Genomic DNA, 24283 nt, shown 5'->3' with positions numbered 1-24283 from the left:
CTGGAGAGATGGTTAAGAGTATGCTGTTCTTGCAGAGGACCTGTATTCAGCTCGAAGTACCCACGTCAGGTGGCTCACACCTGCCTATAACTCCAGCTAGCTCCAGGGAACTTGACCCACATACTTACACATGTACACATACTTTTTAAAAAATTAATGGAAAAATGTAAAGGAAACTGCTAAACCTTGTGACTTTATTTGCTATTCAGTAAATTCTGCCCTTGTAGAAAGACAGACGTGTCCCTCTGTGTTTCTGGCATAGTGTCTGGGCCATATTGGGGCTGAGAAGAAGGTCACAGGGTTTATAAGAGAGAGATCTTACAGCCTAAAAGATGATTAAATTGTTTAGTGTGCGCTTTTATTAAGCACTCAGGAATCTCCAAACTGCTTTTTGCTAGGCAAACTTAAAATTAAATTTCAAAGATTAATTCATTTCATGAATTCTGGGCCTTCATTCAAATGAAATACTATATATTCTGTCATCATTGAGATTTGATAATCCTGCTATTCAGTTAACTGATAATTGATAATATATTTGTTTATTTAATTTTTTTGGTTTTGGTGGGATTTTTTTTAGATAGTCTCACTATATAGTAGCCCTGAATAATCTAGAACCCGCTATGTAGACCCAGCTGACCTCAAACTCACAGACATCTGCCTGCCTCTGCCTCTGGAGTGCTGGGATTAAAAGCATGTGTCACCAGGCCGGACCCTACATTTTGCTTAAAGAATGCCTTAAAATTAGGTATTTGGATACATGGCTATGTTATCAGGAAAGAGTTACTGGTTCTTTATGGCTCTCATTCATAAATAATGTTCTAAATGAACTCAGAAGGAAGCTTGAGGACTACTTTATTACAGTTTTGAAGGAAAAACAGAGAAAGTGTGCTGGAAGTCTTACTAGCCATCAGAAGGAAGGAGATGGAGGAGAGGAAGAGGGATTCATTATTGAGCCAGGATCCAAAGAAGCAAGCAAGCTCAGAGCCAGAGGTGTGAAAAGCTGCATGCGTGAGGGTCTCCATCCGAAAGGAGACTACACTGAGGGTGGACTTGTTTCCATTTCATTAAGTATCTGATGAAAAGATAGGAAGGTTGAGTGCAGGGCAAGCTACTGCTCTTGATTTAGAATTCATAAAAGTGGGCAAACAACAGTGACAGTCCTGTTAGCACCTGCAAGGAGGGAGGGGCCAACATTTGGGACACAGTAGAATATCATGTCACCACTCCGTGTTCTTTTGACCCATAAGAAGTGGCTCTTTCTCACTGGATTCAATATAGCCCCAACCCTTCCACCCTCCTCCATTCCACGGAGGAGAGACAATCATGATAAGTCCCTCACTTGTTACCAAGGAAATGGGTGATGGTATCCAAAGCTGATGCTGAAGGGAAGGTCCATCCCAGGTGGCCTCCATGCCTGCTAATGCCTGTCTTCTGTCTACCCAACAATTTCACAAGTATGTTCACAGTAAAAATTACTGAGCTCAAACTAGTGTTGACTACAGCAACATTTAGCTGTAGGGTCTCTGATAAAGCAATATCCATGTTTGTAAATAATACTATGTCTATAATGGGCTCTCCAACTGATCCTTGCAACTTGGTGAGAGTCTAATTAGCTGTTTTGTTTATTGACAGCAGCCTGTGCTGAAACTATGTTATATGTTTGAAACTATGATGCAGCAGCCTCCCCCTCCTGCTGGGCACTGTGTTCTTGCTACTGTATTTATTAGGTGAACCATATGGGAACTCTTACTGGAAGGGAACAATGAGCCAACCTGGAAGCACCTTGCGTTCTCATCTTACCTTTTCACCTCAGTCTTTGAAAGAAATGCTTCTGGGAATTAAGATTGCCAAGAGACAGAACTTCAGTAACAGGACATCTTGGTAAAAGAAAAGCAAAGGTTTTCTGATCAAATCCAGTTTTGAACTGCCCACTTTTATAACATTTTTAGTACTTGGACTCATTAAGCGGTTTGAAAGGGTCGCTGTGCTGGTGTGACATGAGTTTCATCTTAATGGGATGATTTAAGATCTTAGTAAAGAGTAAAGCAATTTTGTAAGTTTCTACTTGGCAGAGTACATGAAGTTTGTTACTTAGCCAAAAACTTCATCTGGTTATTGTTATAAAATAAAGCAATATATTTTAACCTTTTGGTCTCTGTAAAAGCCTTAGAATATATGTAGGTTAAAACTGGATGGCAGGAGCAGGAAGTAGTTTGGAAAGAACAACGCCCAAATTCCCAAATATTGTGTATAGATGTTTGTTTTCATTTAATTGGACTTTGTTATATAAAATAAAATAAATTAAATTTAAAAAATTGGATGGCAGGGTTAGAGAGACAGTTCAGAGTACCAGCTACACTTGCTGAGGGCAATCCCCAGCATTCACATGGTGGCTCCCAATCATCTATAACTGCAGCTCCAGGGGACTTGGGCATGCACACAATGTATTTACAAGTCTGCAGGCAAAACATCATAAATCCTGACAATAAACCAGCCTGGCAGTGATGGTGCACATTATAATCCCAGCACTCGAGAGACAGAGGCAGGCAGATCTCTGAGTTTGAGGCCAGCCTGGTCCACAGAGTGAGTTCCAGGACAGCCAGAGCTACATAAAACCAAAATAAAATACAACAAAATAAAATCATATGTAGGGGCTGGAAAAGACGGCTCAGAGATTAAAAGTACTTGCTTCTCTCCCAGAGGACCTGAATTTGGTTCCCAGTGCCCTGCCAAGTGGCATACAATTGTAACTCCAGCTCTGAAGGATCTTATGCCTTTGGCTTGAGGGCACCTGCACTCAGATGCACATGGTACACACACCTGCGTACAGTGAAAAATAATTTTAAGAAATCTTTTAATGTAATTCAGCTTTTCAAGGGTTCAAAATGTAAATGAATAGTGCCCAGACTGCATTTAAAAGTTGGGTGTTTCTTTCTCAACCACCAATTAAATTATTTCATCAACAATGGAAGGCCACAAGGATGTAGATGTTAGAAGCAAAGAAGACACACAAAGGGACATCAAAGTAAAAGCAGGCCAGCAAGGAAAGTGTGAGCTGAGAGCCAAGGCAGCCCAGCAAGCCCACTCACCCAAAGTGGCCTCTTCTCCCTGTTGTAGGTGGTGACTACATCTCATTCTAGTCACCCCTGAGAGCTCAGCTTCATAATCCAAACACAGTCTAGTCTTGGAGCACAGGAGATGAGGGAGACCCAGGACATATGGGTGGGTCCTTGTTGAGCTGGCAGCCTTTGCTAGAAGAAACATTTCCCACATAGAAAAAGGTGGCTGCTCAGGTGTTCTGCTCTTAAAGTGTATAGCAGGTAGATATGGGCAGCTGTGTCTGAAATATGTTGTGTGCTTCATACAGTACTTGCCTGTTGGAAGCCTGGGGAAATCCCAAGGCCGACTACACCCATAAAGAGCTGCCTGTCATCTTCAGACATCTTGAAACTTAAATATGTGGTTTAATTGATACTGTTGGATCTTTCTGTACTTAGATGGGGAATTTGATGAGTTTTAACAAAGATTTAAACCAAGGCTATTAAAAAAGTTTCCTGGTAGTTTTTTCATACTTTTTTAAAAAATTATTTTAATTAAGTCGAGACTCACTTAAATATCTTTTAAATCAAAACACTAAACAATCGCTTTGAAAATGGCTGTTTTAAACTGATTCTAGAACATTTAGTCTCCTACTTGCCTGAGACTCTAAGAGCTGCAGAACTGTGTCAGAACTTAATATATAAGTCAAAAGCTTACAGATTAAAGACACATTCAGTTTAATGCATGCAAAGTAGCATGTTTTCAGTGTGGTTACTAAATGAATCTTTTGTTTTTGTAACATGTGATAACCATGCAATAGTTAAAACTTGTAGAACTTGTCTTTTGTTTTGCGTTGTTTAGGTTTTCAAGACAGGGTTTTCCTGTGTAACAGCCCTAGCTGTCTATCCTGGAACTTGCTCTGTAGACCCGGCTGGTCTTACAGAGTTTACAGAACTTACAGAGATCCACCTGCCTCTGCCTCCCGAATGCTTGGATTAAGGTTTGTGCCAACACTGCCTGGCTAGAACCTGTCTTGGTTAGCATTTCTATTGCTGTAAAGAGACACCAGGACCACAGCAGCTCTTATAAAGGAAAACATTTCATTGTGGTGGCTCACTTACAGTGCCCATTATCATCACAGTAGGATAAGTGTCTGGGTGGTGTGCAGACAGGCATGGTTCTGGAGAGGTAGCTGAGTGTCCTACATCTTGTAGGCAAAGGAAGTGGTATGAATATCACACTGAATGAAGCTTGAGCATATATGTGACCTCAAAGCCTGCCTCCACAGTGACACACTTCCTCCAATAAGGGCATACCTACTCCAATAAAGTCACGTGTCTGTCCTAGTGCCAATCCCTTTGGGGACCATTTTTATTCAAACCACAGAACTGTCCCCCCCCAAATTTGTAGAAAGTCTAAAATGTTACTTTTGTCAATGTTGTGGATTTATCCTACCAAGCCAAAGGTTCTGAAGTTTGTTTCCATGCAATTGTTACTGGCTCTTATGTATGTATACCTGGCTCTTATATGCTAGAAGCTTTCTAAGACTCAAAGTTTAGGACTCCCGGCTGATATCCTCCCAGCTGAAACTTCTAGCTTTTATGCTTGTGGCTTCCCAATTGTACTATGAGTATTTTCTTTAGGCAATGATAGTTAGCCACATCCAGACTCTGTGCAAGCCAAGCAATAAGGACACTGGACACACGTGACCTAAGCAATGTATCTGCAAAGTTCTTTATTTCAGCAGGTTTCCTCTGACTACTTCGCCTTGTCTGTAACTAGCTGTTAACATTCTCCAGTACAACTTCTAAAAAGAAACTTGAACTAGAGGCTGGAAAGATGGCTAAGAGCACTAGCAGCTCTTCCAGAGGACCTGGGTTCTATTCCCAGCATCCAAATGGCAGCTCACAAACATCCATATCTTCTGCCCTCTGTGGCACCAGCCATGAATGTGGTATACAAACATACACAGGGGTAATATGACTATCTTAGACATGTATGTGGTGTACAGACATGCACGGGGGCAAAATGACTGTCTTAGTCATTGTTCTATTGTTGTGAAGAGATACCATAAGCAAGGTACCACTTATAAAAGAAACGTGTAATTGGGGACTTGTTTACTGTTTTAGAGTTCATGATTGTCATGGTGGGAAGCAGATAGGCATTACACTGGCTTGGTGGCTGAGAGCTTTACATCCTGACCCACAGGCAGCAACAGGCAGAGAGAGAGAGAGCGAGAGAGAGAGAGGACCTGGTATGATATTTTTAAACCTCAAAGCCTACCCCAAGTGACACGCTTTCTCCAACAAGGCCACACCTCCACTCCTTCTAATCCTTCTCAAACAGTTTCACTCTCTGGTGACTAAGCATTCAAATATATGAGCCTACAGGATCCTTTCTCATTCAAGCCACCACACTCTGCCTCAAATACATGAACTTTAAAATGGCCCTAAAAAGTTAATTGGTGCTAACCACTTGACATGTGTCACTCCCCCCTCCCTCAGTGTGGGAACAAGTCAGACCAACAGGGACAGATCTAATCCTAGCATGAAGAAACAGCGGAGCTCAAAGCAACCAATGGTCAACCAGTGATGTCTTCAGTGAGTAGTGTCTAGAGACAAGGGGGTGCAGGCTTGTCAGACTCACATGTCACAGAGGGCTTGGTAGTGCTCGCCTGTAATCCCAGCACTTGGGAGGCTGAAGCAGAACTATTTGAGGCCATCCTGGGCTTTATCGTAAGATACTGTTTCCAATAAACAGCACAATAGAGTCACTTGTAGCAGCCTGGTTACCTGTCACTACATGAATGTGTTGTAACCTTGGTTCTTATATTCCAGTTGTGGTGTTTACTTTAGACCACTTGCATTCCTCCTCTGGTCACCTCAGATGCTAAAGAGTGGGGAATGTAACCTTTTGACATTGCAATATGACACTGTTATCTACAAGTGTTAGGCCATATCCGTCTGTAGCTATCCTGTTGGACAAGCCTGCCAGAGCTCAGGGCAGGCACACAAGCGCTGAAGACTTACAAAGAAATATTTATGTACCTGCCATGTTGCTGTTAGATCATGGACCTGTCCCATCAAGACGCTAGCTCCTAGGGGTGATGAAATCAGGCCATGCCTCCTACACTTCTCTCTCTAGGAAAGAGAGTTTAAAAGCCACCCTCTGCTAGAGTGAACAGCCCCTGACTGCGGTTCCTGGCATCCCCATGCTCTCTGTCATGAGGGCTGGGTAAAATGAAGTCAGTGATGGTGAACTTCCCACTACCCAATGAGGTGATTTAAAGTCATGTTTTTCTTTGGGGAAGTTTCTGAAGGTACCCTTGCTCCTGCAGCCCCCTCCCTCTCATGCTGCCCACAGAGAGGGCTCTCTTATATTTTTAGCTATCCCTCCTCTCTAGGTTTTATGGATTTTTGTTTGTTTTTGTTTAAGACAGGGTCTCTCTCTTTGTAAGCCTGGCTAGCCTGGAACTCTGCTCCCTATGTAGACCAGGCTGCCTTCGAACTCATAGAGTTGAATCTGCCTCTGCACCCTCCTCCAATGCTAGTATTAAAGGCAAGCATCACTATACCTAACTGGTGCTCTCTAGGTCTTACAGAGAAACCTATTGTTCATTTTTAGGCCCACACTGCTGTGTCTGATATGTACTGTCTCCCAAAATGATGTTCTTCCTCAAGGACCCTGAGTTATCTCTCCAGGCCTTTGTGTGTGTGTGTGTGTGTGTGTGTGTGTGTGTGTAAAATGTGTGTGTGTGCAGAAACAGGTGGATCTCTGTGAGCTGGGGACCGGCATGGTCAACAGAGTAAGTTCCAGGATAGCCAGGCCTATGTTGAGAGACCCTTCTCAAAAAACCAAGCAACACCAAGAATTCAAATTGTCCTTCGATATTGATAGATCCAGTATATTCGGTGCAGTGGGTAAGCCAGCCCTCAGCCAAAATCCATTTCTCCTTCCTCTCACTCTAGGTAGAAATGGATCTGCAAGGACACATACCAAAACGTCGACAGTGTTTGGGGTGAGGAGGCAATGGGAATTTTTAGTTTAAAGGTAGACTTTGGGTACCTGTGCTGGAGGTACAGGCAGTTGACACTACTCCCCCATCTAAACCTCACCCACTCTTAGAAGAGCCACTAACTACTTGAAGTCCAAGCACATATTATATTCACCAGAAAGTAAATTCCAGGTTTTGTATGGGATCTTAGATGCCCTTAGAACCTAAACTAGAAGTCCAGAGTTTTTTTTTCTAATTTTTCCGTATTACCACCAAACGCATGTATCCTCAGAAGGCTTAGTTCTGTATTTTTTTTTTTAACTTACTTATTTATCATGTATATTCAGTATTCTGCTGGCATGTCTGCCTGCACACCAGAAGAGGGCACCAAATCTCATTATAGGCGGTTGTGGGCCACCATGTGGTTGCTGGGTATTGAACTCAGGACCTCTGAAGTGTAGCCAATGCTCTTAACCTCTGAGCCATCTCTCCAGCCCAGTTCTGTATTTTTATAGGTCTCTTTCAGAAGCCAGGAACCATGGCACTGTTAGACCAGCAGGAAAAAGTATGAGGTTTCATGTCATAATCCATATTCTGGTACCCTTAAACAGGTACAGTCCTCCATCAGAGACTGTGGGAGACTTGTGGGTGCTGGGAATTGATGACTCTTAACCACTGTGCCATCTCTCCTGCCCTGACAATCATTTTTCAGCAGAGAACACAGCTATTTGGCTTAGAAGATAGAGTGCCACCTCAAAGGCTGGCAGCCCTTAATGTAAACAGAGACCAGAGTTCTAGGTCCTCCTTGGATTCAGCCAGCTCTTGGCCATCCTGGGATCAGGAGCACTCTGCCTCAGAGCCACAAGAACCAAGAGTCCAACACAGATACAAAAAGTGTTTATTCTCAGGATAGTACAGTTCTCATGGAGTCTGTCAAAGAATCTCCAAATTACATCCCCCAGTATATGAGTCCCCCTTCAGAGGCTAATACACGTGTACTCTATGCATGAGACTCAGCCTTCGGATCCTGACTTTTCTTCTTCCTTCCCATTGGAAGCTCCTCTCAGAAGTGATGCATTGGGTGCTGTCCCATCTTCTTTATAAGATTCTTAGCATATGCTGGGATGTCTGTGGTTCTTCACAAAGTTTCGCATCCCTCCCCATGTGGCACTTTTATTAACTGGCTTATATAGAGGGAGTCAGTTTGCTGGGGACAGGAAGATGTTAAAAAGCACAGCAAATAAGAGACAAGCTACATATGCAGCAATTGCAATCCAGAACCTGGGATCTTTGAGCAGCGTCTTGTCAAAGCAGCTGAACACAGTGTAACCTATGGACATCCCAGCAAATCCACCTGCGATGTGAGCCGCAAAGGACACCTTCGAAGAAAGGAGGGGAAAAAGAAATATATTTTAGCTGTGGATCTCACCACTAAGCAGACACAAACCCCAAGACAAGGTTATGTTGTAAAGCATGTGAAGCTGGGCATGGTGGCGCATGCCTTTAATCCCAGCACTCAGGAGGCAGAGGCAGGTGGACCTCTGTGAGTTCAAGGCCAGCCTGATCTACACAACTAGTTCCAGGACAGCCAGGGCTACAAAAAAAGTTTCTTTTTCATGTAACTTATTGTGTATATGTATTATGATGGGGTACATGTGCCATAGGGTACATGTAGAAGACAGTGGACATCTTTGTGAAGTCGAGTCTCTCCTTCCACATCTTCAGGAATTGAACATAGGTCATCAGACTTGCATAGGAAGCATCGGACACCCTGAGCCATCTCACTGGCTCACCAGCCTGATTCTTTCCTCCCTTTTTCTTTCCTTCCTTTCTTTCTCCTTTCCTTCCTTCCTCCCTTTCTTTCTCCTTTCCTTCCTTCCTCTTTCTTTCTTTTTCTCTCTCTTTTTCTTTCTCTTTGATACAAGGTCTTGCTCTATAACCCTGGCTGGACTGGAACTCAAAGAAATTCTCCTGCCTCAGTCTCCTGATTCTTAGGATTATAGGTGTGTACCACCAACCCTAACAAAACATGTCATCTTCATCCACTCTCTCAGCACACAAGACAGAACAACCATTACTTTTTTTTTTCTCTTGATATCTCTGCATAGAAAGCTAGCCAAGAGATCAGGGTGGGAGTGGCCACCATGAATTATCTCTATTGTCATAAACTGTTGAGATGGAGAATTAAATAATATTAAATAACAGAAGAAATGTACTACCACATTCAAAGCTAACCACTGAAAATCACTTATGCCAGCTTTCTTTATAGTGTACTTGAACACAAAATTTCATTGCAATATTCGTTCCACTTTTATTTATTTATTTTTGGACAGAGCCCCATATATCTCATGCTGGCCTTGAACTAGCTACGCAGTTGAGAATGTTTTTGGTTGTTCATACATGTGCATTTTAGATGTGTGTGCATGCACATGTTTGTCTGTGGGTACACATGTATATGCAAGCTACCCTTTTCAATCAATTCTGCATCCATTCACTTTATATACTGAAATAGGTCTCTCTCTCTCCATTTTTTTTAAAGGAACTCTCTATTTAGTCCTGGAACTCACTATGTAGACCAGGCCCCACAAAAATCCTCCTACATTTGCCTCCCAGTGCTGGAATGAAAGATGTATATTACCATGCCCAGGGAGTTAAAGTCTCTTTCCTCAGCTCTGAGCTCCATCATTCTGGATGTATATACAGGTGGCTTACCCTGGGGATCCCAGTTTCCTCTTACCGGGGACTGGGAATACATGGGCCTTTCTGGCATTTACCTGAGTGCCGGGGGTTTGAACTACAGTCCTCACACATGCATATCAAGCTCTTCATCCATTGAGGCATTCCCCTTTTTTGTATGTTTGCCTGTTTTATTTTGTTGTTATTAGTCCAGGCTGCCCTTGTACTTGCTATGTAGCTGAGGGTGACCTTGAACACCAGATTCTCCTGCCTCAGTCTCCTGAGTGCTGAGATGACATGATGACTCTTTTTGATGGGAAAATAATCTTTTCTTTAAAAACCAAACAAACAAAAAAAGGAAAAATTGAGGTTGGAAAGATGTCTCAGCAGGTAAAAAAGTTCTTGCTCAGAAGCCTGATTACTTAAGTTTGAGTCCTGGAATCCATGTGGGAAAGTTTGGTACAGCAGTGAATATTGTAAGAAAGCTGGGCCTGGCGGTAGTCCCAGCACTTGGGAGGCAGAGGCCAGCCTGGTCCACAGACTGAGCTCCAGGATGGCCAGGGCTACACAAAGAAACCCTGTCTCTAAAACACACACACACACACACACACACACACACACACACACACACACACACACAAAGAAAAGAAAAGGCTGGGTACAGCAGTACATATCTGTAATCCCAGAATCCCTATGGTGTGATTGGAGTCAGAGACAAAATGGAATGCAAGAAGCAACTCTGAAAGTTGTCCTCTGACCTCCACATACACAACGTGAGCTTATATGTGTGTACATGCACTCGCACACTCAAGCACAAAGGTAGGAAGTAAACTCACCGGAGACCCATTTGCAGGAACAAAGAACCTTCGGTAAAGGGCAAATCCCATGTCTGATGCAACTAGAAGAGAAGACAGCCCAGTGAAACCTAGCTTCTCACATCGGTGTCGTTTTACTCTGCTGCTGTACCAGCTGCTATTCTTTGAGCTCTCCATTAATTCATTAATTCTTGTAACAACCCAATGAAGTGGATGTTATCAGTGACTCAGTGTGGGTTTGCTAATCAGAGAAGTAAGTATTGATTATTTTCTGCCTGACGGCACTGTTCTCATGGTAGACAGAGCATAGAGCAGACCAGATGGCTCCTAGCTATGGAGGGAGGGGGGTGTGCATTGCCAGGGATGTTGGCTAATACCTATAATCCCAGCACTTTCAAGGCAGAGGAAGGCAGATGTCTGTTAGTTGGAGGACAGCCTAGTCTACATACCAAGTTCCAGGCCAGCCAAGGCTACAGAGTGAGACCCTACTTTAAAAACCAGTCAAGCAAACAAACAAAAAGACAACAGTATGCCATGTTACATTGAGTGCTACAGAGAAAATGGAGATGAGGAAGAGTTTCAGGTGTCAGGAATAAGCTGCCCTCTAAAATATTATTTTTAATTAGTTAATTTAGTGTGTAAGTGTGGCTGTGTATGTGCGGGTGTGTGCCTGTGTACCACAGTACTTTTGTAGAGGTCAGAGGACATCTTGCAGAAGTCAGTTCCCTGCTCCCACTATGTGGGTCCTGGGAATTGAACTCAGGATGTTAGGCTTGGCAGCAGGCACTTTTACCCACTGAGCCAAACATTTCATCAGCCAGGCTTGTCACTTTTAATAGAAGGATCAGGGAAACTCTTCAAAAAACCTTCACTGGATGGAACAAGTCATGCTTGTTTTGTAAAGCAAGAATCTTCCAGACACTTATGAACAAGCATGAATTCCCTGAGGCAGAAATGTCCCTCAGATCAGCAGGTTCAGAATCATCTAGGTGCCACACCAAATCCAGTAGATTCTGTGTGACGAGTTCCACAATCTGATGCGATAACTTCAAAAGAAGGACTCCTGGAACTGGTCATGGAACTCTTGGCCGGAGAAAAGTATTGAGCCATAGTTCTCATGGCAATCTCTGTTCCTCTATTCTTTTCTCATATTATCAAAATGCTCTTGAAAGCCTATGCTGACATTTTAAACAAAAGATACAAATGAGAAACTGTCCCCTGAGACATGGTCACTGACCATGACCTCGTCTCCAGGAAAACCAGAGCTTTTCAAATCATTCACGTCATTCATATACGTACAAATAGTATTGATGAAAACTTTCCCAACAATAAAACTTCATATGGCTATACATGTGTAATCGAGAGTAGGTTTAAACATTGGTAAAGAAAGTCTTTTGATAAGAAAAAGTCAAAATAGTTCAATATTTCAAAGATTCTTAAGAGCTAGGCAACAAATATTAAACAATAACTGACCATAAAGATTTATTAACCTGATCTTAGAAAATAGGCAGTTAGTTGTGGTTAGCCTTGAATGATTTTCTGATTTATTGTTAGCTTTGAATAAGTTGTAGGTTACTGTACCTAACAGGATATTGTTGTTTGTTCTATCTGGATTTGCTTCAATGAACACACTCTCTGGAAGCTATTCTTTATCCTGGATAAAAAGCCTGGCTTGACTGCTGCAAAATACACTCAGATTCAAACTGCCTCTGTGTTTGTTTCTGTTTGTCACCACCGGATCCTTACCCACCTAGTCTTCAAGAACCCTTGTCCCAGGAACCCCCATACCCAGCTGGGGTGGTCCGTGGCATCTAGGAACTTCTTTCTATTTATTTTGCTCAAGATGGGGGTTTGCTACATATCCCAGTCTAGTCTTGAATTTACTATCTAGCCTAAGAGGGCCCAAACTTGCAGGAATCCTCCTGCCTTGGCCTCCAGAGTGCTAGGATTATAGACAGGAACCATGAAACCAGAAACATTAAAAATGAAATTCTCTGCACCCTAGATAGGTGAATGAAAAACTAAGGCCCAGGGTCAGTCTTCTGTGTTTCAGAGAGACTTCCAGGAATTTCTGGACTTGAATTAAAGATGGAGAGGTGAGTGATGGGACCAGGCAAAGGGCTGGGAGAGATGCTGAGGGGCCTTATGAGCAGGGACTTTGACCATGACTCACAATTTCATGACAGGAAGGCTTTTGAGGGTTTTAAGTATAGGTGACATGAGTCTGATGAGATTTTTGGTTTTCTTGCTTCTGTAGGGCTTGGGAAAGATCAATCTGGCTGTAAGATGCAAAATGAGAAGCAAGAACAGGAGCAGAGAGACCAGATAGAGAACTACTGCCTTAGCAATCCAAGTGAGGGTAATAGTGACATTTTATGCACAAAGAATGTAAGGCACAGATTGTGGCTGGAGCTCACTTGGTGGGGTGTTTGTCTACCTTGCAGAAAACCCTGGGTTGGATCGCTGGCACTGTATAAAACCAGGTAAGACAGTGCACATCTATAATCTTAGTACTCAGGAGGTGGGGACAGGAGAATGAGGATTCCAAGATCAATCTCAGTTGCATCTCAAGTTCAAGGCCATCCTGGTCTACATGAACCTATGTGAAACCTCCCTCCTGCTGCCCCCAAATTGAAATTTTAGAAATTTAGGAAGATAGATTATCTCAGTAGTCTCTAAGCTTTTCCTTTGCAGACAAAAATTATATACTTTCCATCACATGAAAATGAAAACCCAGAACCAAAAGCCTAAGTGAAAGGCACAGGGCACACCCAGAGCTTGCCCTGGCACATCACCAAGGCACCTCTACCACCAGACAGTTCTAGCAATCGTCCCTCACAGTACGGCTGGGAAACCCAAGGAGCCCTTCTGAAGGCTTTGGAGATTAAGGGTGCAAAGTGTCCACAAAACTCACTTACCTATCAAGATAATGACAAGTAGTCTGACAATTCCAAAGGCAGGAATCATTTCTCGAAAATTCTGGTAAAGTGATAAGAATATAAGCTATAAGCAAATGGCATCTCAACCTGACTTCCTCTTCATTTACTATTTCATTTAAAGCACTGTTGATTAGTTTTGGTTTTGCTTTCAAGACAGGGTTTGTCGTGTAGCCCTGGCTGTCCTGGAACTCATAGAGATCAGCCTGTCTCTGCCTCCTAAGTGCCGGGATTAAAGCCATGTCCACCACATCCAGCTAGGCAAACCACAGATGCAACAGCCATGTTTTCAAATGCACCAGAAAAGGACAATGCTGCTGTATTTTGCACCATAAAACAAACATAATGCTTAATTTTATAATGTAAATGACACAATTTCATTAACCAGTAGCTAAATACAAGTAACATAAAATCAACATTTAATATGTCAATAAATGGAGTGATAAGTATGGTAAAATATTTCTAAGCTTTTCTGGTAAATATTCTTTCACTACTTCATCTTCTTTCCCCATGGTAGTTAAGAGAGAATTAACCAATATTTTTTTTTACAAGACTGGAAATGGCAGGCCATTATTTTTAAATTACATTTTCAAAACTGTATTGTGTGTGGCTATGCCTGTGCATGTGTGTGTGTGGACATGCCCACGCCTCACATGTGGAGATTACAAGAGATGTGAGAATAGGTTTTCTCCTCCTCCCATGTGGATGCAGGGGATTGAACCCAAGTGTCCAGCTTGGTGTCAAGGTCTTTACCTACTGAATCATCTCACTGGCTCAAGGCTATTATTTTTTAATTGGACTTTAGCTCCCTGGGAAGAATGTTTATTATATGAAAGAGGAGGGAGCAGCAACTCAATAAAATAAAACTACAGGTGTCTGACTAAGCAGTATCCTGGTGACAGCATAACCCAAAGGGTTTACTACAGCAGGACTGGGAGTTGCCTTTCTCTAGTGGTCAAACAATTCAGTAAAACAAAGAAGTCCAGGAGCTAGAGAGATGGCTCCAGAGAATCTGGGTTTGAGTCTATACCCACACAATGGCTCACAACATTTGCATCTCCACTTCCAGGACTCCAGACCCCTTCTCCTAACCTCCACAGACCCCAAGTATGCACATGGTGCACATAAATACAAGCAGAGAAAATACTCAATGAAATAAAATAACTTTTTTTTTGAAGTCCAGAAACAGGGTGTGGTGGTGTATGCTTGTCATCCTTGTGAATAAAAAGGCAAAGATCTAGAATCTGGTTGAGGAGCAAAGTAAAGGCCACCCTCTGCTACATATCAGGTTCCAGACTAGCCTAGGCTACATGAGAGCCTGTCTTAAAAACCCCCATTCCTATGTCAGGTAGTGGTGCACACCTTTAATCCCAGCACTTGGGTGGCAGAGGCAGGTGGGTCCCTGTGAGTTCAAAGCCAGCCTGGTCTATAAGAGCCAGTTCCAGGACAGCTAGGGCTACATAGAGAAACCCTGTTTCGAGAAACAAACAAACAAAAACCTTCCATTCCCCAAATTCTTACCACTATCACATTCATAAAATAGCCTCCCATCAATGCGTAAACTCCTCCTGAGGCACCCACAAGAGACTTAAGGGGATCAAAAATGGAGCTGGCAAGGGAACCTGGAGAAATAAAATATAAAAGATCAGATAGAAAACTGTAAGAATTATGAATGAAGTAGGATTAAATAAAAATCTAAAGTAAAAATATGGCACATTTTGACCATTAAGAAAATGGCATGCAACAACTCCATCTTGCCCTTGTGTGCCGTGTAGATTCAGGCATGCAGGTTATTTCTGAAACATTAAACATTTGCTGAAAGTAAAACAGAGACAAGAGCTCAGACTCTGGAGCCCAACCATTCACCATGACTTCAGGACATTATTTAGTCTCCTGTCTGTAACATGGAAATCTTAATCAAATGGTTCCCAATAGGCTTTAGGGGGATGTAAAAGAGTTGCTACACGTATCATATGAAAGTGCTGCGTGAAGTTTTGGAGCCTTGCTAGCTGTTACTTCAGCCGGGCCAGTGAGACTGCCCAGCAGGTAAAAGCTTTCTGGGAAGCCTGATAACTTGATCCCTGGGATCCACGTGGTGTTAGGAAAGAAACAGCTCCAACAAGTTGTCCTCTGACCTCCACAAGAGTCTACACACACATACACATACACGTGTACACAAAAAGCAGCAAAGTGTGATAAACCGTGTCCTGTGTACTACAGGTACTCTTATCTTCTAGAACTACAGAAAGAGCTGGACCCGCTGAGCCATCTCCCTGGAGGTGGCCTCAGAATGCTTCCTGACACAAGGTTCAATCAAACAAGAGGAAACTCACATCCTAACCCAGTCCTAAAGCAGGTTCCTGGACCAAAAGAAGGTAAACATTAAGATGTCCTTTCTATACTTCTTACTTTTACTATTTGGGTTTTTTTATTTTTCCTTTCATGACCTCCCTTAAGCTGTAATACTATCTTTATTTTGTGTAAAAAAAAAAAAAAAAAAAAAAAAAAACCAATGTTTTGGGGTTAGAGATATGGCTTAGCTGTTACAAGCACCAGCTGTTCTTCCTAGGTTTGGTTCCCAGCATGTACATCGTGGCTCACAACCACCCCTAACTCCAGGAGCTCTGATGCCTATTTTGGTCACTGCAGACACTGCATGTGTGTGTACATGAAGGCAAAATGCCCATACACATGAAAATAAATAAAGGACTGCTGAGGAAGCACTTAGGAAGGAAGGACTTTCTCAGAAGGGGGAGGGGAAGGAGAAGGGGGAGGGGGAGGGGAGGCACAAGAGGAGGATGAGAAGAAACATCTCATCAATCTCTCTCAAATACACACACATACTACACACATACTACATACATATATACACATACTACATACATACATACACATACATGCATACATACATATATACACTATACACTACATACATACATATACATAGGATGAGAAGTTGGCATAGGAGCACACACTTTTAATCCCAACATGTGGTAGACAGAGGCAGAAGGAGTGCCACAAATTAAGGTCAGTCTGGTCTACATAGTGAAATCCTATCTCAGAAAGCAAGAACAAAACAAAATAAATGGGAGAAACTTTACCACCGCATATTCACCAGATAATAAATAAAAAGATAAGAAGTGGATTTTGAGCCAAGCAGTGGTGGCACACGCCTTTAATCACAGCACTCAGGAGGCAGAGGCAGGCAGATCTTTGTGAGTTCAAGGCCAGCCTGATCTACAGAGTGAGTTCCAGGACAGCCAGAGCTACACAGAGAAACCATGTTTGGAAAAATGAAAACATGTCCAGACTCATTAGTCTAGCATATCAGGGCCTTCACCATCCAAACACCAAGCTGCTTGTAGTTTCAAAGTGTATAAATGTTATAAGACTGTGAGATAATCTGAGGACAGCCACTGTAACTTTTCATGTGTTTGTATCATCTCTAATATATAATCTCTAGTTAAATGGTCTCCAACATTTACCATATTCCCTAGCATATTATAATTATGCATATCAGCTGCTAGTGTGCAATAAACTGTAAACACCTACACCTTTGGCTTCAATCCTAAGAGCCCAGAAGTGATGATTCCGTGTTACCCTCAGAACACTGACCTGCAAGCACTCCTGCCAGGTACACCAGCCCCACTCGGAGGCCTTTGTGGACCATTTCCAAGGGAATACCCAGAACGAGCTGCATAAAAAGATTCCCCACGATGTGCTGGACTCTGCAGAGACAAACACCAGTCACATATCCAGACAGCTGTGGTCATGGGAGACTTGCATGTGACAGTTCTATATGAGAACTTGCTAGAATGTTATTTTCTATCTTTTAAGATAGACAGAGCCCATGGCAGTCAGAAGAGGGCTCCAGATCCTGTAGAGCTGGAGTCACAGAAGCTGCGACCCACTCCACCTGAGTATCAGGATCAAAGCTACAGACCTCATGACTGAGCAGCAAGCACTCATAACCACTGAGCTGTCTCTCCAGCTCCTGTATTCTAGGTTTTTTGTTTTTTGCTTTTGTTTTGGTTTGGTTTGGTTTGGTTTTTTGAGATGGGGTTTCTCTGTGGTTTTGGAGGCTGTCCTGGAACTAGGTCTTGTAGACCAGGCTGGTCTCAAACTCACAGAGATCCGCCTGCCTCTGCCTCCCGAGTGCTGGGATCAAAGGTGTGCACCACCAACGCCCGACTTGTAGTCTAGTTTTTTAAGCAGGCAACTCTTTTATCTGTTTTATTGTTTTGTTTTTTCTCTTCTCTTTTAAGACTTATTTTGTGCATATGGTGCTCTCTCTGCATATACATCTGCAGGCCAGAAGAGGGCACCAGACCCCATTATAGATGGCTGTGAGCCACCTTACGGTTGCTGGGAATTGAACTCAGGACCTCTGGTAGAACTGAGTCACCTCTCCAGCTTCCCTCTTATTCGTTTTGAAATAAAATCTTACATCAATATGTAAAGCAAATAAAAGTCTTTTAGGATTATAAATGTGTAAGTTGTGCTTTACAAAAATTACAATGGAAACAAAGACCAGTGCAGCTAATTTAAAGAGTAAAGTCTTGGTGGATCACAACTTTAGTCCTTTTCCTGGGAAACAGAGACAAGTGGGTTTCTGTGAGTTCAAGGCTAGCTTAATCTATATAGTTAGTTCTAGAACAGCCAGGGCTACATAGTGAGACCCTGTCTCAAAAAAAAAAAAACCTCAAGGGTTCAGGTTGTAGCTCAGAGGGTACAGCTTTTGTTTAGCATTCATGAAACTCTGGGTTTTATGCACAGCACCAAGCACCCTGCCTTGTATGTTATTTAACTACTGACCAAAAATGTGATCATTTTAAATCCAGGGTGGGGTGAGTCACATGGGTGAAGCACAGTTCACCTAACACCACAAGGATCCCCCAGAGAAGTAGGATAGCCATAGCTATTTGCTGACCTCAGTGGGCATAGGGAGCCAAAGATGCTGAGGAAATGCTTTAAAACATTTATCGAGACGTGTAGCCTGTGCTGGCCTTGAACTCCTGATCCTCCTGCCCCTACCTCCCACATGCTGAGATTGCAGGTGAGCACCATTGTCTGGCTCTGAGTGAGGTCTTGAAAGGCTCTCACATTTTAGAAACTGTAAATGACCAGGCAGTGATGGTGCATGCCTTTAATCCCAGCACTCAGACATAGACAGGTAGGTTTCTGTGAGTTCGAGGCCATCCTGCTCTACATAGTGAGTTCCAGGACAGCAAGAACTATATAGACAAAGGAAGGAAGAATAAACAAAACTGGAAAACAAACATAGCCTTCCCTGTTCATTATCTTATCTTTCTTACTTTGATTCCTCCCTTCTGTGTGTGTGTGTGTGTGTGTGTGTGTGTGTGTGTGTGTGTGTGTGTGTGCAGTTACACATTGGGGCCAGAGGAGGGCGCTGGGTCTCCTCCTCTATCATTCTCTCTCTACCTTGTTGCATTAAAGAAGGGTCTCTCCTGAGCCTGAAACCTGTGTTATTCAGCTAGGTTGGCAGCTACTGAGCACCAGCAATCTTCCTGTCTCCACTTGTCACAGCACTGAGGTGACACATACATGAGACCATGAGGAGACACATACACGTGCTCCTAACCACTGTGCCTTCTCTCCAGTTCTGCCTATACTGTTTCTATGCCTCCTTCTGCTACTCACTGGCAGTGAGCCAGTTAATTAATTCATAAAGTGCATCAGTCAGAATGCTCACAAATTGCTTTTTACAGTGTGCTTGGAGGAGGCAGACTGATGACTCAGTTCTACTACGTCATCCCCTAAATGGCGCATTGGGAACATCCAACAGGCAGATGACCTACTTATGGTGACAGTGATTTGGTCTCATCTCATTAATATTCCTTTTTTTTTTCAAGAGAGTTTTTCTGTGTAGTCCTGGCTGTCCTGGAACTCACTCTATAGACCAGGCTGGCCTCAAACTCACAGAGTTCTCTACTTCCAGAGTGCTGGGATTAAAGGCATCCAACTCATTAACATTCCTGTATCAATACCAACATTAGACAGTTGTGCAGAATACAGTACTTCTAGCTTCTGAGGGCACCAGTGCACATCACACACACACACACACACACACACACACACACACACACACACAAATAACAATAACAATAATAATAAATGTCCCAAACAGATTAGTGGCAATTTGAGTTTTTTGTTTATCTCACTCCCTGATCCTCTGGCAGGGTGTCACTATATAGCCATGGCTGACCTGGAATTCCATACAGACCAGGCTAGATTTCAATTCAGAATTTACTTGCCTCTATTTTCCTAGTGTTGGGATTCAAGGTGTGCTCCATTACAGCATGCTTTGTTTTCTTTTTTAAAAAATTTAAATCTTAGCCAGGTGGTGGTGGTGCATGCCTTTAATCCCAACATTTGGAAGGGAGAGGCAGGCAAATCTCTGAGAGTTCGAGGCCAGCCTGGTCTAAAAAAAAAAAAAAAAAATTTTTTTTGATCTTATGGTATCTGTGTGTGTACATGAGTGCACACACACCCATGCCCATGTGTACCCATGTGTGCCCATGTCAGAAGACAACTTGCAGAAGTCAATTCTCTCCTTCCAATTGGTGGGTTCTGGGGATTGAACTCAGGTTGTTGGGTTTGACGGGTGTCTTTACCCTCTAAACCATCTCCTAGACCCCTGTCTTTGTTTGTGTGTTTTAAGACAGAGCCTGGTGATGTGTCTGGCTGACCTGAAATTCAATGCATAGGTTATGCTGACCTCAAACCTGCCATGACCTTGCTCTTGCTTCAAGTGCTGGAATGACAGGCATGCACCACCTTGCCCAGCCTAACAATTATTTCTGATCTCTAATGACGACGTTGACTTGCTCATCATCCCTTACCCAGCGTGGACCAGCATGTATGAGATAAACCTCCAGGCTTCTTCCCTCTTGTCAGGGCGGTAAGTGAAGGGACTTTCCAAGATCCCGGTATCCAGAGTGATCCACTGCTTCTGAGGTTTCCACACAGCATAATAAATAAACACAGCCAGCTGTCAAGGAGGGGTAGGCATGCTGGTTAACAAACTTCCTCTGCAGATGGGCCCTATTCAAACCCACCAGCAGTGACCGTGTCTGAGAACTTAGCTCTTCGTGGGCTCCGAAGATGTTGGAGTTAATTTCTCCACCACCCCCCACAGTGATCATGCCTCCTCATGATGCAGATTGTAAGGAAGACTTTCTAAGTCCCCTTCTCCTTGCTTGCCCGAATCTCTGCTGTCACTGTGTTCTCTGTCACCCTCCCTGATTAACATAACCGGGTCCCTCACCTTCACTCTGACGCCACAGCCTAGAAACCTGGCAGACAATCTTACTGAAATGGTGAAAATCACTGTCCCAGTGGTATCGTGTGAGGTCCAATCTCCTGATGTGATGGGAAGGGCAATTTGTCTCTATGCCATTCTTCCCCTATACCCCCAACTCTAGTTTAACTATGAAAAAGAACCTCAGACAACCCAGACATGGACACTCTACAAGGTACCTGCCAATATACCTCATCTTTATCAAGGTCACGAAAGACCACTGAAAAGTTGCCATGTATCAGAGGAGCCTGGGGGGGCAGGACAACTTAATGCAGTGTGAAACTCTGTATTGGAAAGGACCAGAGGACAAGAAAGAGGACATTAGTGAGAAAACCCATCAACTCTAAGTAAAGCCTGGAGTTTAATTAATGGTGCAGATTCAACCTCCTGAATATAAAATATAAAATATAAAATGATCCATATTTTCAAGTTTTTGAACACCAATATGACACCTCAAAAAGTTTTAGAAATTTGGAGAGATGGCTCAGTTGTTGAGAGCACCAGAGTAATCTTCTAGAGGACAGTGGTCCACAACCATCTCTAACTCCTATTACAGGAAATTTAAAGTATTCTTCTGGCCTCTGAGGGCATGGGGCACATATGTGGCACACAGATATTTATGCAGGCAGAACACCATACACATAAAATAATAAAAATTTAGAAAACTAGTTTCAGGTTTATATGTGTGTGCTGATCTTCATGTGTGTGAACATACACATGGAGGCCAGAAGTACACATCAGGTGTCATTCCTTAGGTGCCAAATACTTTGCTTTTTGAGACTGAGTCTCTCTTTAACATGAAGCCCAAACAGTAGGCTAGGCTGGCTGGCTGGCAAGTCTCGGGAATTAATCCATTTGTCTCCACCTCCCCAGTGCTGGGATTCAAGAATACACCACAACCCCTGGCTCTTCTGCAAGGGCTCTGGGGATCAAATTTACATCCACATGCCTACATGTATTACATTTGTTCGTGCTGCATTTGTTTAACAACGTAAAGATGTGATAGATACATTTGTTTCAACTTGCCTGCCTAAGCTGACTGGCCAAAAGCTAAGCAGCAGAGGGATGGGGGGGGGCGGGGAGGGGGGGGCAGAGAGAATAAGAGGAGGAATCTAGGCTTGAGAGAGAAAAGAACAAGAGAAAAAGAGAGGGAGATGTCTGTGGCCAAACAGCTATAAAGGAAGCAGGAAAAGTAGGACATACAGAATGAAAGAAAGGTAAAATGCCTGAGGCAAAAGTACATGAAGAGAAACAGATTAATATACATTTTAAGAGCTAGCGGGACAAGCCTAAATTAAGGCCGGAACATTCATAATTGATAATAAGTCTCTTTGTCTTGATTTGGGAGCTGGTTGGCAATCCAAGCAAGCCTACTACAGGAAATGCTTGCACATTTACCATAAAAGGTTTGGATTCTGCAATGGTTAATTTTATGTTCATTTTGGCAAGGTTCATATAGACTCAGATATCTTCAAGCATCATTCCAGATGTTTCTGTGAGTGTTTTTGCTTTTTTGTGTACTGTCTATCCATTAACTAGTTAGCTAGCTAGTAAATTACCTAGTTACAGCATCTCACTATATAGCTTAGGTTAGCCTCAAACTTTGTAGCCCAGGCTCTCTTAAACTCAAGATCCTTCTGCTTCAGTTTCCAAGTTCTGAGATTACAAGGTCATGCCCCCGTGGGTACCTAGATAATTTCTTAAGATGAGATTAATAGTTAATTTACTTTCCTTTTCCCTCCATCTCGCGTGTGAGTTCCAGATGAAAGCCTTAATAGAAAAAAGACTGTATGGGCTGGAGAGATGGCTCAGAGGTGAGTTCAATTCCCAGCAACCACCTGGTGGCTCACAACCATCTGTAATGAAATCTGGTGCCCCTTCTGACTGCAGGCAGACAGGCAGACAGAACACTGTATACATAATGAATAAATAAATCTTAAAAAAAGAAAAAAGACTGCATTTCACAAGAAAAAAAAAGAAGAAGTATACTAGCAATTGACCGTGACCATGGCCATGGCCTCAACACAAAACCCTTGTTGGGTCCCCAGCTTGCCCTGGAGATTAGAGAGTTGACACCTCCCTCGTTTTGCAGTCCCCCCCCCAACCCACCCCACCTCTTACACCCTATTGATCCTGTTCTTCTGGGGAACCCTGACTACTAAAGCTAGGGCATTAGTGGGAATTGAGAGGATTACACTAGAGGCATCCTAATGCCCCAAGTCATGCCCTCCAGGCAGCCATCTCTACCAACTCTTTCATAAGACAGCAGTTCAGGAGAAACAACACCTTGGTATCACAAAGCACTGGAGGGACTCGGCCCTTCCCAGTCACTAAGACACACCCTTGGGTGACTCATTCCCAGCTCTCTGAGCTTTGCCCTCTTTCTGGAAATCAGGAAAGCTGAACAGATCATAGATGGAGAACATATCCCAACAGCCCAAAGTAGACACCCACAGCAGATGCCAGTTTTCCTCTGCAAGCTCAAACAGCTGGTGGCTGTTCTAAATATATACCCCAGGCCAACCTGACCAACCAGTCTATTTTGTTTCATGAGATAAAGCCAGTTTGCAAACTCAACATGGCAGTGCACACTGTAATCCCAATGCCCTGCTCCTGCTAGTTGGTACAAAGGGATTATAATGAGTTTTATGGCCAGCCTAGGCTACATAGTCAGAACCCACCTCAAAAAAAAAAAAAAAAAAAAAAAAAGAAAAGAAAAAAAAGAAAAGAAAAGAAAAAAGAAAAAGAAAGAAAAACTAATTTGCAGGCCCAAAGTTCCCTGGCTCCTAAAGATCAGCTAAAATGGTTGAACTGAGTGAAATAGGTCAACACTAGGCAGCAGGTTTTCATCATGGTTGAAACCAACCCCTGAGCTGGCAGCGACTGAGCAAATTAGCTCTGAGGGCCGCGAGTGGACGAGGATTCATGGATGCTCCCTTGTCCCTCTATGCCCTCTTCCACTTCCAGTCTGAACCGATGTGAGGGCCCCTCACGTGGCGGTGTTTACCTCAGCCAGGCTGATGGAGATGATGAACAGTGGTGGCGGGAGGCAGTTGGCTCTCTCCAAGTATGTTCTTCGGACCGGCTCCGGAAGCATCCACTTTGAGACAATCCTGTGGACCTTTCTGCTCCTGGGGAAGTCTTTCCCTTCCCTGTTCTCTTTCATGGTCTCCTCCTCCAGCTCTCCCTTTTCCCCTGTCTCCATGTTCAGATTCACACTCTCCATCTCCACATCGTGAGCAGCAGCCATTGGCCTGGTCCTCCTGCCACCTAAAACAGACATGAATGTCGGGGAAACAAGATGAGCCTCTGGTGTGCAGGATGAGGCAGCTAAGGACGATCAAGATGGTCTCCCCCTAAGTGGCCACAAATATGTTTTCACCTATTGTTTTGTAAATGTTTTAAAACACAGGGATTTGAGGCAGGTAAGACTGGTGTTTTGTTTTTGTTGGTGGTGGTGGTAGTGGTGGTGGTGGTGGTGGTGTGTGTGTGTGTGTGTGTG

The 24283-nt window shown here is 43.2% G+C and overlaps 1 protein-coding gene across 1 annotated transcript in view; it reads right to left on the bottom strand.

Moving 5' to 3' along the window:
• Window positions 1-8049: 8049 nt before the first annotated feature.
• Rhbdl2 (rhomboid like 2) overlaps window positions 8050-24283 on the bottom strand; it is a 36811-nt gene continuing 20577 nt past the window's right edge. Inside the window, exons 2-8 of the mRNA XM_051188732.1 lie at window positions 23789-24051; window positions 20324-20472; window positions 17076-17188; window positions 14982-15082; window positions 13443-13503; window positions 10546-10607; window positions 8050-8412 (exon numbers count right to left, since the gene is read on the bottom strand). Of these exons, the coding sequence (XP_051044689.1) occupies window positions 8233-8412; window positions 10546-10607; window positions 13443-13503; window positions 14982-15082; window positions 17076-17188; window positions 20324-20472; window positions 23789-24031 (909 nt within the window). The 5' untranslated portion in view covers window positions 24032-24051 and the 3' untranslated portion in view covers window positions 8050-8232. The remainder of the gene's footprint in view (window positions 8413-10545; window positions 10608-13442; window positions 13504-14981; window positions 15083-17075; window positions 17189-20323; window positions 20473-23788; window positions 24052-24283) is intronic.

The sequence above is a fragment of the Phodopus roborovskii genome, unplaced genomic scaffold, assembly GCF_943737965.1.
Source record: "Phodopus roborovskii unplaced genomic scaffold, PHOROB, whole genome shotgun sequence".
In the NCBI taxonomy this organism is placed as follows: Eukaryota; Metazoa; Chordata; class Mammalia; order Rodentia; family Cricetidae; genus Phodopus; species Phodopus roborovskii.
Note: the sequence above shows the minus strand (reverse complement) of the source record. Positions and strands in the feature narration are given on the sequence as shown.